Here is a 15452-nt window from a genome sequence, read left to right on the forward strand (position 1 = left end):
TCTTACAAGGCACGATATCTAATGTAACAGCAACATAGTGGTCTTTGAATATCTGAACTCATGGCCAGGAAAGTAGAATGAATAATTCTGCCTCATCTGCAGAATTAACTAGCTAAAACTATTCTAAGTTGAATTTTAAAAAAGTACAAAATGCAGAAGATGGGAATATAGAGATACATATTTTCTTTTTTAAACATTCTGCAAGCTACTTATGTCTTGTCTCATTATCTTTTTACATACAGAATGTATGCACACACACAAAGGCAGAATATGTGTTTATGTTCACGCAATTTCCTAGAAATTATTCCTCCCACCTTCCTGCTCCTTGTGTGCCACACACTGTTTTTGTTTTCGAAGGCAGAGCGTACATTGTTGTCATTCATATCAATGAAGCCAAATGCAAACACAGATGGTTTCCACCACTGAATAGAACTGAATTTAATAGTGTGCCATCTGAGGCCACAGTCTTACAGATTCCAAGAGGAGAAAACCAAGATAAAAAGAAATCTGATTATTCCAGATGAATCAAAATGATCAGCTTAAAGCACAGCTTATTCTGTCTGGCCCTCTGTCTGCAGTACTACAAAATTGATTCAGCTCTGAGCAACAGACGCCCTCTAACTAGTTCTTTGTGTAGTTAGGAAAAAATAGCATTCCATACCATTAAAAGTAGAAACTCACTAAATAAATTTTTTAAACATCTCACCAATGAGCCATTTCCCCCCAAGATGTGGGAAAACTGAATCAGCTATATCATTCCTCAAATATTTCAAATGGATGACATAATACCATTTTTTTTAAAAAAAGGAAATTACAAAAGTGAAAGGGATACTAGAATAGAATAGAATAGAATAGAATAGAATAGAATAGAATAGAATAGAATAGAATAGAATAGAATTTTATTGGCCAAGTGTGATTGGACACACAAGGAATTTGTCTTGGTGCATATGCTCTCAGTGTACATAAAAGAAAAGATACGTTCATCAAGGTACAACATTTACAACACAATTGATGGTCAATATATCAATATAAATCATAAGGATTGCCAGCAACAAGTTATAGTCATACAGTCATAAGTGGAAAGAGATTGGTGATGGGAACTATGAGACGATTAATAGTAATGCAGATTCAGTAAATAGTCTGACAGTGTTGATGGAATTATTTGTTTAGCAGAGTGATGGTCTTCGGGGAAAAAACTGTTCTTGTGTCTAGTTGTTCTGGTGTGCAGTGCTCTATAGTGTCGTTTTGAGGGTAGGAGTTGAAACAGTTTATGTCCAGGATGCAAGGGATCTGCAAATATTATGTATCGTCATGAAATTCTGCTCAAAGTTAATCCACCATGCCTACTATTATTATCAAACTAATAATCTGTTTCTGTAAATTTTTTACAAAGGAACAGGAGACAATTCAGAAATGTACAGAGTCAGTACTCCAATTCCTATTGTGAAAGAGAGGCATATCATACTTGCGTCCATTATTTCACACACACAATAAAAGACATGGTTTCTTTAGGAAATCCATATGCTTACAACATAGAATACATGTTCATACAATAATCAGTGAAAACACTGATTTTGTTTTTCCAAAGCAAAGAAACCACCTGAATTAAGCCACTCAAGACAGCCAATGATCCATATCGTGGATGGCCAGCCTGACTAGTGTTCAGCATGTGCCTAGGGTACCGAATGCTTCCATTTTGGCCTTCTTCCATATTGCGAATTCTGAAGAGAAGCTGCGAAGAGCTCCAATGCAGAGTGGGGAGAGCAAACTCCTCTTAGAAGTGAAAGGAAGATTTCCTAAGAGGAAATTCCTCTTAGAAGTGAAAGGATCGTGTTGTTGCATGAAACAGATTCAAAAGGATTAAAGGTTCAGTTCATCGAAAGGAAGCACACTTTCAAAGTTTCTCTCAGCCCTGCTGTCAGATATTACAGAGTACGAGCGCTCACAGAAGCAACATTTTTTTAAAAAAATGGAGAAAACAACAGGGATATAGGGATTCCAATGTTTCCCATGGATGGGAAACAAAAAAAAATCAAATTATTGGTGCTAATTGGGAAAAATAAAGTATCCTATTTTAATCTACATCTGCAGTAACTAACACTGTAATTATTTGCTACTGTACTTGTAGGTGCCATGTACAGAATATGGAACAAGTTGAAGCTTCTCACCTACTTACACTCACCTAAGTGAACTCCTTTACTTGCTAATTGTTATTTTAGAATTATGAGAATTAAAGTCCAATCCACTTGTGAAATATCACAGCAATCATGACTCACTATATTATATCCAATGAGACTGGTTAGGACCAACTGGTCATAATGCACTGAAACTAGATTTCCTAATTCTGAATTTATTTACAAGTCGATCTTATTGGGAGCAATTTCCAGAACATTTTATATTTTGAGCGTTAATGCCAGATGCATAAATTATTTAAACTAAAGCTAATCTGGCCACACAATACTGCCTATGTACAGGAATATCTGGCATTCAGAAATTTGGTTGACATTACATATCCTTATTTCACATCAGAGAGAGACAAAGAGAGAAGGGGAGAGAGAGGGAGTGAGAGATGCACAAAGGGAAGGAGGGGAAGAGGTATTTGTGTAGTCGTTAAGGCACCAACAGGAAACCTAGTCCTACTTTAGGCACAAAGCCAGTTGGGTGATCTTGGGTGAGTTAGTCCCTCTCAGTTTTAGAAAGAAGGCAATAGCAAACGATTCTGAAAATCTTACCAAGGTAACTGAAGGACTTAGTCCAGAAAGGGAGGGATAGAAAGAGAGGTAATAACATGATAATGAAATATAGTTCCTGTCCTATTGTTCTCTTTATTATATCTAATTAATATAGCTATGCATATCCTATATATATATTCCAAAGATTCCAAAAACCCGAACAACCAAAGACCTATATATAAAGAACCCCCCACTAAAATCCAAGACAGAGAACAAGAAAACGGCACAGCCCTCCTCCCATATATAAAAGGCACCACAGACAGAATCAGCAAGATCCTCCACAAACACAACATCAAGACAGCATTCTGCACAAACAGAAAAATATCCACCATCCTAAGAAACCCCAAAGACAAAATTGAGTTAGAAAATCAAGGAGTATATGAAATCCCATGCACCGCCTGCCCCACCACATACATTGGACAAACCAACAGAAGAATAAGTGCACGCATTGAAGAACACAAGAACTCATTCAAAAAAGAGGAACCAACTTCTTCCCTGGTCCAACACTTTAAAGTCACAGGACATGATATTGACTTTAAAAAGACCAGAACTATCGCCAAAACTGAACACTTTAACAACAGAATAATCAGAGAAGCCATTGAGATAGAAAACGCCACACAGCATGAACAAACGAGATGACACCTCCGCCTACCAGCCATTTGGAAACCCGCCCTTATTGACAAACGAGTCCCTAACACGAGGAATGACACCAGACCCACACTCACGAGGTCCACACAGGATGTCACCACCACATCCACCCAGAAAGCAGACCCAAACCCACACTGATCATGAAGCACGACCAAGGACCAGAAGCCAGACCGCAGCTGCAACATTAGCCATTTCAAACCCCTCCAATCCATACATGCAGCAGACTGACACCCACTATGAAGATGTAGCACGACCACAAAGCCAAACAACAGCTATGCAGCTCACCAGCTCAAAACCCCCCCCCGCACAGACACGACTGAGCACAACCAAGCCCCCACCAACACAGGACACACCCCAGCCAATCAGAGCACAGAAACAACCCCATCCAATCAGAGCACAGCCAAGCTCCCACCCAATCAGTTCAAACCCCCACTAGCAGTTAAAAGGAAGAAACAGCTGCGATCACACATTGCTCCCAGAAGCACGAAGCTGAAGCCTGAAGATGACGAATGAGACTTCGTCGAAACGTCGCCAAGACACTTCCAATTTTACACCCGTGAAAACCTCAGAAAACAAATATTGCACCTCTACGGGGAGGAAATCCACCATCTGACCAGGACCTATGAAAAACTAGAAGTCCAAAGAGCTTCCATTTTATGTGACCTCGCATTCCTACGAAACTGCCGCGATCAAAATTTAATCCCCAAATGCTTCCAATTGAAATTCCACTCCAACTCTGCAGCCACCAAACGCATCCTAAAAAGAACAGAATTGGCCTTAATCAGAAATGAACTTCACACAAAAAGATTCCTCCTAGATCAAATCAACAAAGATCTCCTCACACTTCACCTCAAACTCAGCAACAAGATGCACCCTGCACTTTGGGACAAATCCAAACAACTTGCCGTCTGGAGGCGAAACACAGACCACCCTCAAGACAGACACGCACACCAACAAACTCCGAAGACTACAAGAACGCCAGAAACAAACCCTCCACCCTCACAGCAACACATGAAACAAACAGTGCATAACATCTCAGATAGGATCCTCACCAAAGCTGGTTGTTCCTTCAAATTTTTGGAGCAGGCTGTTAAGATTGGTTTGTGGTTGTTGCTTTGTTTACTGGCTGTACAATGCAATAGTTTTTCGGAAATGTTATACTGATTATGGTTAAAATGTTTTCATTAACTGAGTTAGTCTACTATTTTCTGGTTTTATTTATTTATTTACTGCCCACAGACACTGCAGCAAAATGGATGGCTGTAGAACATATTTAAATAAAAAACCAATCAATTCATTAATTAATACAAATAGAAGATTCAATGCTATAGAATTATTTTTATTCAGAAGAACATGACTATGACCCAAAGTGATTAACTATAAAAAAGTTTTGAATAAAAATGTTAAATGAATGGCTGCTGCTCCAAACTTCTACAGGAGATTCCAAAATACAAAACAAATACCATAGCATACTCACTGCAGGCACAAATACAAGAACAACACTGCTATTAGTCTGATTTCTTACAAGGCACGATATCTAATGTAACAGCAACATAGTGGTCTTTGAATATCTGAAAGGCAGGAAAGTAGAATGAATAATTCTGCCTCATCTGCAGAATTAACTAGCTAAAACTATTCTAAGTTGAATTTTAAAAAAGTACAAAATGCAGAAGATGGGAATATAGAGATACATATTTTCTTTTTTAAACATACTGCAAGCTACTTATGTCTTGTCTCATTATCTTTTTACATACAGAATGTATGCACACACACAAAGGCAGAATATGTGTTTATGTTCACGCAATTTCCTAGAAATTATTCCTCCCACCTTCCTGCTCCTTGTGTGCCACACACTGTTTTTGTTTTCGAAGGCAGAGCGTACATTGTTGTCATTCATATCAATGAAGCCAAATGCAAACACAGATGGTTTCCACCACTGAATAGAACTGAATTTAATAGTGTGCCATCTGAGGCCACAGTCTTACAGATTCCAAGAGGAAAAAACCAAGATAAAAAGAAATCTGATTATTCCAGATGAATCAAAATGATCAGCTTAAAGCACAGCTTATTCTGTCTGGCCCTCTGTCTGCAGTACTACAAAATTGATTCAGCTCTGAGCAACAGACGCCCTCTAACCAGTTCTTTGTGTAGTTAGGAAAAAATAGCATTCCATACCATTAAAAGTAGAAACTTACTAAATAAATTTTTTAAACATCTCACCAATGAGCCATTTCCCCCCAAGATGTGGGAAAACTGAATCAGCTATATCATTCCTCAAGTATTTCAAATGGATGACATAATACCATTTTTTTAAAAAAAAGGAAATTTACAAAAGTGAAAGGGATACTAGAATAGAATAGAATAGAATAGAATAGAATAGAATAGAATAGAATAGAATAGAATAGAATTTTATTGGCCATGTGTGATTGGACACACAAGGAATTTGTCTTGGTGCATATGCTCTCAGTGTACATAAAAGAAAAGATACGTTCATCAAGGTACAACATTTACAACACAATTGATGGTCAATATATCAATATAAATCATAAGGATTGCCAGCAACAAGTTATAGTCATACAGTCATAAGTGGAAAGAGATTGGTGATGGGAACTATGAGACGATTAATAGTAATGCAGATTCAGTAAATAGTCTGACAGTGTTGATGGAATTATTTGTTTAGCAGAGTGATGGTCTTCGGGAAAAAACTGTTCTTGTGTCTAGTTGTTCTGGTGTGCAGTGCTCTATAGCTTCGTTTTGAGGGTAGGAGTTGAAACAGTTTATGTCCAGGATGCAAGGGATCTGCAAATATTATGTATCATGTCATGAAATTCTGCTCAAAGTTAATCTACCATGCCTACTATTATTATCAAACTAATAATCTGTTTCTGTAAATTTTTTACAAAGGAACAGGAGACAATTCAGAAATGTACAGAGTCAGTACTCCAATTCCTATTGTGAAAGAGAGGCATATCATACTTGCGTCCATTATTTCACACACACAATAAAAGACATGGTTTCTTTAGGAAATCCATATGCTTACAACATAGAATACATGTTCATACAATAATCAGTCAAAACACTGATTTTGTTTTTCCAAAGCAAAGAAACCACCTGAATTAAGCCACTCAAGACAGCCAATGATCCATATCGTGGATGGCCAGCCTGACTAGTGTTCAGCATGTGCCTAGGGTACCGAATGCTTCCATTTTGGCCTTCTTCCATATTGCGAATTCTGAAGAGAAGCTGCGAAGAGCTCCAATGCAGAGTGGGGACAGCAAACTCCTCTTAGAAGTGAAAGGAAGATTTCCTAAGAGGAAATTCCTCTTAGAAGTGAAAGGATCGTGTTTGTTGCATGAAACAGATTCAAAAGGATTCAAGGTTCAGTTCATCGAAAGGAAGCACACTTTCAAAGTTTCTCTCAGCCCTGCTGTCAGATATTACAGCGTACGAGCGCTCACAGAAGCAACATTTTTTTAAAAAAATGGAGAAAACAACAGGGATGTAGGGATTCCAATGTTTCCCATGGATGGGAAACAAAAAAAATCAAATTATTGGTGCTAATTGGGAAAAATAAACTATCCTATTTTAATCTACATCTGCAGTAACTAACACTGTAATTATTTGCTACTGTACTTGTAGGTGTACCATGTACAGAATATGGAACAAATTGAAGCTTCTCACCTACTTACACTCACCTAAGTGAACTCCTTTACTTGCTAATTGTCATTTTAGAATTATGAGAATTAAAGTCCAATCCACTTGTGAAATATCACAGCAATCATGACTCACTATATTATATCCAATGAGACTGGTCAGGACCAACTGGTCATAATGCACTGAAACTAGATTTCCTAATTCTGAATTTATTTACAAGTCGATCTTATTAGGAGCAATTTCCAGAACATTTTATATTTTGAGCGTTAATGCCAGATGCATAAATTATTTAAACTAAAGCTAATCTGGCCACACAATACTGCCAATGTACAGGAATATCTGGCATTCAGAAATTTGGTTGACATTACATATCCTTATTTCACATCAGAGAGAGACAAAGAGAGAAGGGGAGAGAGAGGGAGTGAGAGATGCACAAAGGGAAGGAGGGGAAGAGGTATTTGTGTAGTCGTTAAGGCACCAACAGGAAACCTAGTCCTACTTTAGGCACAAAGCCAGTTGGGTGATCTTGGGTGAGTTAGTCCCTCTCAGTTTTAGAAAGAAGGCAATAGCAAACGATTCTGAAAATCTTACCAAGGTAACTGAAGGACTTAGTCCAGAAAGGGAGGGATAGAAAGAGAGGTAATAACATGATAATGAAATATAGTTCCTGTCCTATTGTTCTCTTTATTATATCTAATTAATATAGCTATGCATATCCTATATATATATATATATATATATATATATATATATATATATATATATATATATATATATATATATATATATATATATATATCCGTGTAAAATTGGAAGTGTCTTGGCGACGTTTCGAAGTCTCATTCGTCATCTTCAGGCTTCAACGTTGCTTCTGGGCGCTCCCAGAAGCACGAAGCTGAAGCCTGAAGATGACGAATGAGACTTCGTCAAACGCCGCCAAGACACTTCCAATTTTACACGGAGAAAACCGAACAACCAAAGACCTATATACAAACACCGTGAAAACCTCAGAAAACAAATATATATATATATATATATATATATATATATATATATATATATATATATATATATATATATATATATATATATCATGATATGTTTTTTTTACTATGACAATGTTTATGTCTACTGTTGTGACAAAATAAATAAAAAAAAGAATGATACATAATCTGTACTTCATAGTGGTAGATGAAAAAATACCTAGTAATTATCAAAATTATAGCTAAAATAAGCCTAACGATAACACATGGTTCTTCAATGGAAAAGCAATGAATCAAAATTTTATAAAAATAGCATACATTGTCAAAAGTATTTTTCTACCAAACAAAGAATAGCACATATTATTCATATAAGTACGTACTATTCATATATACTCATCTAACCCACATTGTTTCATGGTAAGTAACACTGTACAAAGAAGTAATAAACAATAAGCCAAATAGATTAAACGAAATATAAACAAATTTAGTTGCATCATTACTATTCATTTTATTTCTCCATACCTTTCTATCCTAGCAACCATTCTCTACCGTTCTATTTACCAGTTCATACATTCTTTTTCTTCTTTAAACCTCTCAACTCTCACATTTGAGGATGCCATCAACTCCAACTAGCTATGGCTTCTCTGTCTTTTATTTTTCACAATCCTTTCATTTCTACATCATATGGTTGTTTGGAAGTTCTGTCATCATTCTTTCTCTGCATATGACTAAACTATCTGAACATACTTATTTCAATATCTGATCATCATTAATATTCATTATACACTTAGCTATAAATATATTTATTCCTTGTTCATTGTTACTAATTCCTTGTTAGTGGTTACTAAGCATTCCATATACTATTAAAGAACACAACTGCTCCAGAAGCAAATAAATTCCAACGCTTCTTAACATGCATCTGCAGACTTACCATTTTCAATATTCTCACAGAATTTAGAACTTCTTCATTTAGTTATTATCTTAAAAAAAATTGTTATGGTTTCACCCAGCAATGTACCACTATTGTTCCCTAATAAAATTCTCTTTTCAGAGTTATTTCAGTTTCATCCTAAATTATTTCAGTTTCATCCTAAATTATTTCACCACTTTTATTCTTGATTCAATTCACTCTACTGGAGGCTCCTTATTTAGTTCTCTCACCAAATTCCAAAACAATTTTCCTTCTATCGATATTGCTCTGCATTTTGGTTCTGGTTTACTTTGACTACGTTCTTTGGAAGTACATTTTTCTTTCTATACACATTGTACAATATATTTCCTTGTCATTTTTGCACCCATCATTTTTCTATCTATGTTCTTTTTTTCCTCAATCATAGTCATATCCACTTCATCTTCCAGCAGACTGTTGTGACAGTCTGTAACTTTTCTTTTATTCTTTTCCAAGTAACTTCTACATGTTCTTTCCTTATGTCTACTTCCACTTATTGTGATATTAATCTAATTGTCTTTGTTCTTTGCAGATTTACACTTTCTCTTCTTGCAGTCTTATTTTATTCTAGATTCTATAACATCTTTTCTTCTCTTAGATGTCAAATTTGTGCAAAAATTGTTAGAACCTCTCGCCCTGGTGTCCGTTATTAAGTCTTTTAGTCTTTTATCATAAACTAAAATATACCATGCTTTTCAAAGCATTCCTTTTTCACGTGTAGGTTATCAACAGGCTTAAAGTTTAACCATGTATTCCAAGGACACTTTTTCTTAAAGCCAATATATACCAAATCATCAGACATTCATTATTGGGTGTCAAAATAGCCTAGTCATTTTTTATACAGTCTTTTCTCATTCAGTTCAGCTAACAAAAAACACTTTTTCCCTTGGTTCAAATTCATTCAGAATGTTGTCCCATCCATTCATCCCCGTCCCATCCATTCATCCTTGGTTCCACCCCACCCGAATTTTTCATTGTAACAATTCACTGGAATTTAAATGAAAGTATCACCAACCTACGGATTCTACCTTCATTCTCATCCACAATAATTATAGCCATTCATATTTTCTGACATATCTTTCAACACTTTTAGTCATGGTTAAACCTCTAGCTTCACTTCTCTGCTTGTATTTATTAACTCCATCTTTATTTAGCTCTATTGCACCTCTTCTTTTTCTCAGTTTCACAGTCAACATACTTTTTAAAAAAAAATCAGTAATTTATTGCTGTCTACCATCTTCTGTGGCATTGATAAAATTGAGGCTTTCAAATGTATGCCTTCTAATAAAACGGAAAAGGTATATACTAGATTATCAATCTTAATGATACCCATCCCATATACATTAAGGAATATTAGTCATTTTGGCTACAACTGGAATGAAAATCCAGCCTTACTCCTTATAAGTAAATCTATTCTATGCAAGCTACAATCTTTATTCTAGATACCACCTTGGAAGTCAGCATATTGATGCTCACCGTTTTCCAACTGAAATATATGGAGATATATGGAGGATATTGACATACATTCAGAATGCAGCACTACTCATTCCATACAATGAATCTTTTAGAAATCTCTGATAGTTACTGCAAACTTTCATCGCAAACCTGATTGCAGATACTCATTTGGCTTTCAGAAATAAAATCAGACAATTTGATGAAAGGCAGAATTGAAAGACAGCAATTAAGATGGTTTCACAGAACTCTTAATTGAATGCGTCCCATGCTTTGGATCTTGGATTCCACTGGCAAAACAATTTGCAGTTTAAAAGATGGGTGGGGGGGAATCACGGCAATAGTTTTTTGTTTTTAATAAAAGACAATGTTTAAAGGAAAAAAGAACAGGAGCTGAAATCCATTTTTTTCTTAGTAGAATGTACAACATTTTCTTGAGATGTTAAAACGTATTTCCACTTCTTATGCAGGGAATATTACTGAAAATACATTCATATAATTAATTGCATTTATAACTTCCTAGCTGACTGTGATGCTGACAAGATCTACATATACAAAATGAATATGTTATGACAAGAACCAATACATAGTGAACATTTCAATTATTTTCCTTCTGTGTAATCATAATTCTCCCAGCATAAATATATATATATATATTTCACTCCATTAATGATTACTACCCAGACAAAATCATAGTACAGTTAAACTTGCTTCAATGCACCATGGCTTAACAGGTGTAGGATTCATGTTTTTCATGTGTTTCCCAATCCCACTAAAATATATGTTTGAATTGACAATCTGCTTGTTAAATGGACATTTTACTGCAAATGATGCTTTTTATACCAATTATGTAATTATCTAAATCACTTACATTTGTATTTAATGGACAACTAGAATCAATAGATATCCCTCCATCTCAATGGTTCATTAAATCAAAATGTTATTGTAGGCTTCTGTTTTGCTTTTTGTTTTGTTTTTAATTCCAGTCGCCAGGTCCTCTCTTAGGTTACTGCAACAGCCTAGATAATTATCTCATCTTATACTACTTGCCCAGAATTTGTAACTATCATTGGAAATTTCTACTGCCATGATTCAGCCTGGCACAATTCCAAATCCAAAATCTTCCCTTATTCTAGAATTGGCACCACTTAGCCAGTGTAGATACTTTATTGCAGAGAAGAATGAAGCCAACTACAAAAATAAATAAATAAATAAATAAACCACCTCCTTGTTGTAGGAGGGAGCAATCACGGCCTATATATCCCTGTGCTGCAAGGATTAAATGTGAAGCTTTTTTTTCCTGTCTTTCCAAGTTAATGGTACTTTGGCTGTTGTCTTCAAGGTCATAAAAAAACCTGAGATTTGTTGACATAATGATCATTACCAGCCTGAGAAGTTTTGGACCCATCACGGCAACTTTATTTCTAACATCTGTGCATCCAGGATTTCAACATTGTTAGGAACGCTGCAGTTATAAAATCACTTCCTAGATTGGGGTCACAACAATACTTCCTTTATTATGCTTCATTAGGCATCATAATTGCGGGTTTTAAAAAAGACTTTTCTTGTAATGAAACCTTTGGCTCCTATTTTTGTAGTTTTATTTTGCTTTATTGCTTTATTTATTTTTTGTATCATGATATATATATCACCATGAGTGGGATGATTCATAAATATATCAGTTAACTAAATAAAATAAATAATTATTTATAAACATCCAGTTAACTAAATAAAATCACTCGGTATAAATGCAATGCGCAGATTGAATTCTGAAAAAAGAAGCATCTGTTTTCTGGGGAGGGAAAAAAAGCATTTTGTTTCCATTCCCCATTACCAATATATTAAAAGTTTGGCATTTTAATTTTATTGCATAACTTTATAATAGTTCTGAAGTCTATCATTATAAATATTAAAATATTTTCCTCTAAAATTATTTTAAAAATTTACTTACCAGGTGTAAAATTGTACTGTGCAGAAAATCCTACAGATTCAAGTTCACCATCAGCAAAAAATTTAATCCACAGGAATCTGCCACTGGATTTTATTTTAGGTGGATTTTGCTGTCCACAGAAACGGCCAATTATGGGAGAAAATCCAAAAGGTCCATCTCGCACTTCAATATGATCAAATTTACACTCCCAAGAAGGCTCTATGGAATATTTCTCATCAAAGTGCAATTCAATACATTGTCTTGGGGCAGCTGAAAAATAAAACAAAGCCTTTCCGTAATTTTATGCATTTGCTTCCAAATGGGCTGTTTTTAAACCTCTGTACTGCAGTATTTTATGAGGTCTTGTTCAAGCAAAGTAACTTACTCTACTCAGAGGTAGTATTACTAAGCATAAGCAGAATGCATTTCAATAATCATGTCAGTTGGCTTTCCTACTAAACTTACTTTTTTTTTAACTTGGATTCTGCATTGTAGGACAAATAAGAGTATAGACTAGTTGCTAAAAAATATGCATAGGCATCCAAGTATTCCTTTGCTTCTTCTTTTCCTGCAATTATCATTTTTTCTTTAAAAACAAAGCAAAGAAAATGCATATTTGTTTATTTGAAGAGCTGTGGTGGCACAGGGATTAGAAGAGCTGTGGCGGCGCAGCAGTATTGCAGGCTAACTCTGTCCATTGCCAGGAGTTCAATTCTGACAGGCTCAAGGTCGGTAAAATGAGGACCCAGATTGTTGGGGGCAATATGTTGACTCTGTAAACTGCTTAGAAAGGGCTGTAAAGCTCTGTGAAGCGGTATAAGTGATATTGCTAATGTTATTTGTAATGGCTGTCCTAAGTAGCAACTACATTCAGCAACATCTATGTTTATGTTTTTGTTGTAGCAGTAGTCCTACAATGATAAATCAGTTTGTGAACCTTTTAGACCTACCTTTAGTCTTGCTGTACTGTGACCTTCAGTGTGATCTTGAACCTCATCTAAATCTCATTCATACATAAGATATTCCGGTTAAACAAACAAGACCCAAAACTACCCATTATGGTGCCATGTTTTTACTAAATTTCAAATAGTTCTAAAAGGTTCATAAACTCTGCTCTTCTCATATAAATATATGCTACCACCATATAACAGTGCAGCACTGTTCTGTCAAACACTGTTGAAATTTTCCAATTTACAGAATTTTCAGCGTAATTTCTGATCCATTAAAAAAGCATAGGAATCGAAATCCTATTCTATGATGGTAAAGCAGAAGTAATATTGAAAGAAAACTCAAATACTGGCTCTCTAGCTTTCTTTCTTTCTTTTTTAATTTTGTAGCCCAAATATAGCTGCCTAACGAGCTTGCTTTCACAAATTTGCATGCTTTCATGTTTAACCAAATGGAAACATTAAAAGTGATTAAAGAGATGTTAACTTGGTAACATTGTAGATTAGATTTATGCTCGATTTCTGCTGGGGACTTGTAGAGAATTCTTCCCTTTATCTAAAGTTTAATGTGAAAAGCAACATCTATTTTTTTGAACTGGTTGCATCCTATTCCCATATACAGGTTACATCTGTCATTTGTCAAATGCAGAAGCCAAAACCAGATTACATTCTTTATGATCTGGCTTTTGCAATCTATTTGGTAATGAAAAACAAAGTAAATGCACTGACATTTGGAGTCACTAATGAATCACACAAATGTGCTGCGCTAACAATAGAATAATTTTCAAACAATGGAAGATGTCCATATATGGAAATGCCATTTGTTCTCCTCATTCTCCTGCTTCCTTTTGTAACCCATTTGTTCTTGAGAATTAGGAAACCCTCTAGAACAGCAAGGCACAGTCAGTGTCATTGGGCACCTACTAGCAACTAGCAGGATGTGGAAGCTTCATACTAGTTTCATGTCATCTTAAGTATTCTGGAAGATCTTAAGTACTGTTCAGGAAGAATTTCCGCCAATGGAAACAAGGTTTGCATTTAATACTTCAAGTTAAAAATGCATTTTAATTTCCAGGATTGTATCTCTGACAGATAAACCAAAGCAGACATACTGCACATGCTAGTGTTCATTGAGCTGCATGCACAGAGCTGCATTCTTGAGATGTTAACTATCAAAGTATTTCAACTTTCATGTGTAGAATCTGTTCATTAAAAACTGGATAAACAAAACAGATTGAATTACTGTGAAACACTAAGAACCTTCCACCCTTTCAGTCAAGGAATAGGTTCACACACCAAATGAAAAGTAGGAAACAGATAATATCAGATTTGTTCTAGAAAGCTTTCTCTTTATCACTCGAATTTGGAGTTTTTTAAAAAAAATCACAAAAAGGATGTCTATTTTAATGAGGACGATCATTTTTCTTCTTTTTATGCAAAATAATACTAGGCTCAAAATAATTATGTGATGATTAATGCAAAATCTTCAGTAGTTAGTTGATTGCAGCAAAGTTGGCATTTAATGCATTTTAGTTATTATGCTGATTTTGCAGTTCAGGTACAGTAGACTATCCCAAGAAATCTTGCCAGGTTTTACTCCCTGATCTTTTCTAACCATCATCTCTAGCTCTCCAAGAGCAATTTTACCACACTGAAGGAAAATCACTGTAGATATTTGCACACATCTGTAATATGGGCCAGTACATACACACACCTACAAACACACACCTACACAAATATTTATCTATTCATATTTATTCATTCATTTCACCAGCCCATATTGTAAGTGTCATCTCAGAAAAAAGATATGTGATCGTTTCTTCTTTCTTTATCTCTCTAGCAATAGTAAAAGCAAATAGGCAAGAAAATGCTGCAAACTACAGTGGTTGTGTGGTACAGCTGTTCTGCAATGAGCTTTTACTACTTGAACTCTTAGCAATCTTTTTAATTTAGGTTCTAATTACCTTTCTTCAAAGAGTCCTAATAACATGGAAAAGATTGCTTAATGCCTGCATGTCTTGTCATCTTTTTCATCTAATTATCTTATAGAACTGCTGCCTTGAGGTTTTACATCTGCTTAAAAAGACTTGGGGTTCTAACAAGAAGCAGAGGAATAGATGCAATGAAAGAGGGCCATACAATTAAGGCTTTAATTTT

At 35.3% G+C, this 15452-nt stretch overlaps 1 protein-coding gene across 1 annotated transcript in view; it reads right to left on the reverse strand.

Annotated features, from left to right (window-relative positions):
* Positions 1-15452, reverse strand: part of NETO1 (neuropilin and tolloid like 1) — a 107041-nt gene that overhangs the window by 75470 nt on the left and 16119 nt on the right. Inside the window, exon 4 of the mRNA XM_058178197.1 lies at positions 12370-12618. Within this exon, the coding sequence (XP_058034180.1) occupies positions 12370-12618 (249 nt within the window). The remainder of the gene's footprint in view (positions 1-12369; positions 12619-15452) is intronic.

This window comes from Ahaetulla prasina, chromosome 3, assembly GCF_028640845.1.
Source record: "Ahaetulla prasina isolate Xishuangbanna chromosome 3, ASM2864084v1, whole genome shotgun sequence".
Classification (NCBI taxonomy): Eukaryota; Metazoa; Chordata; class Lepidosauria; order Squamata; family Colubridae; genus Ahaetulla; species Ahaetulla prasina.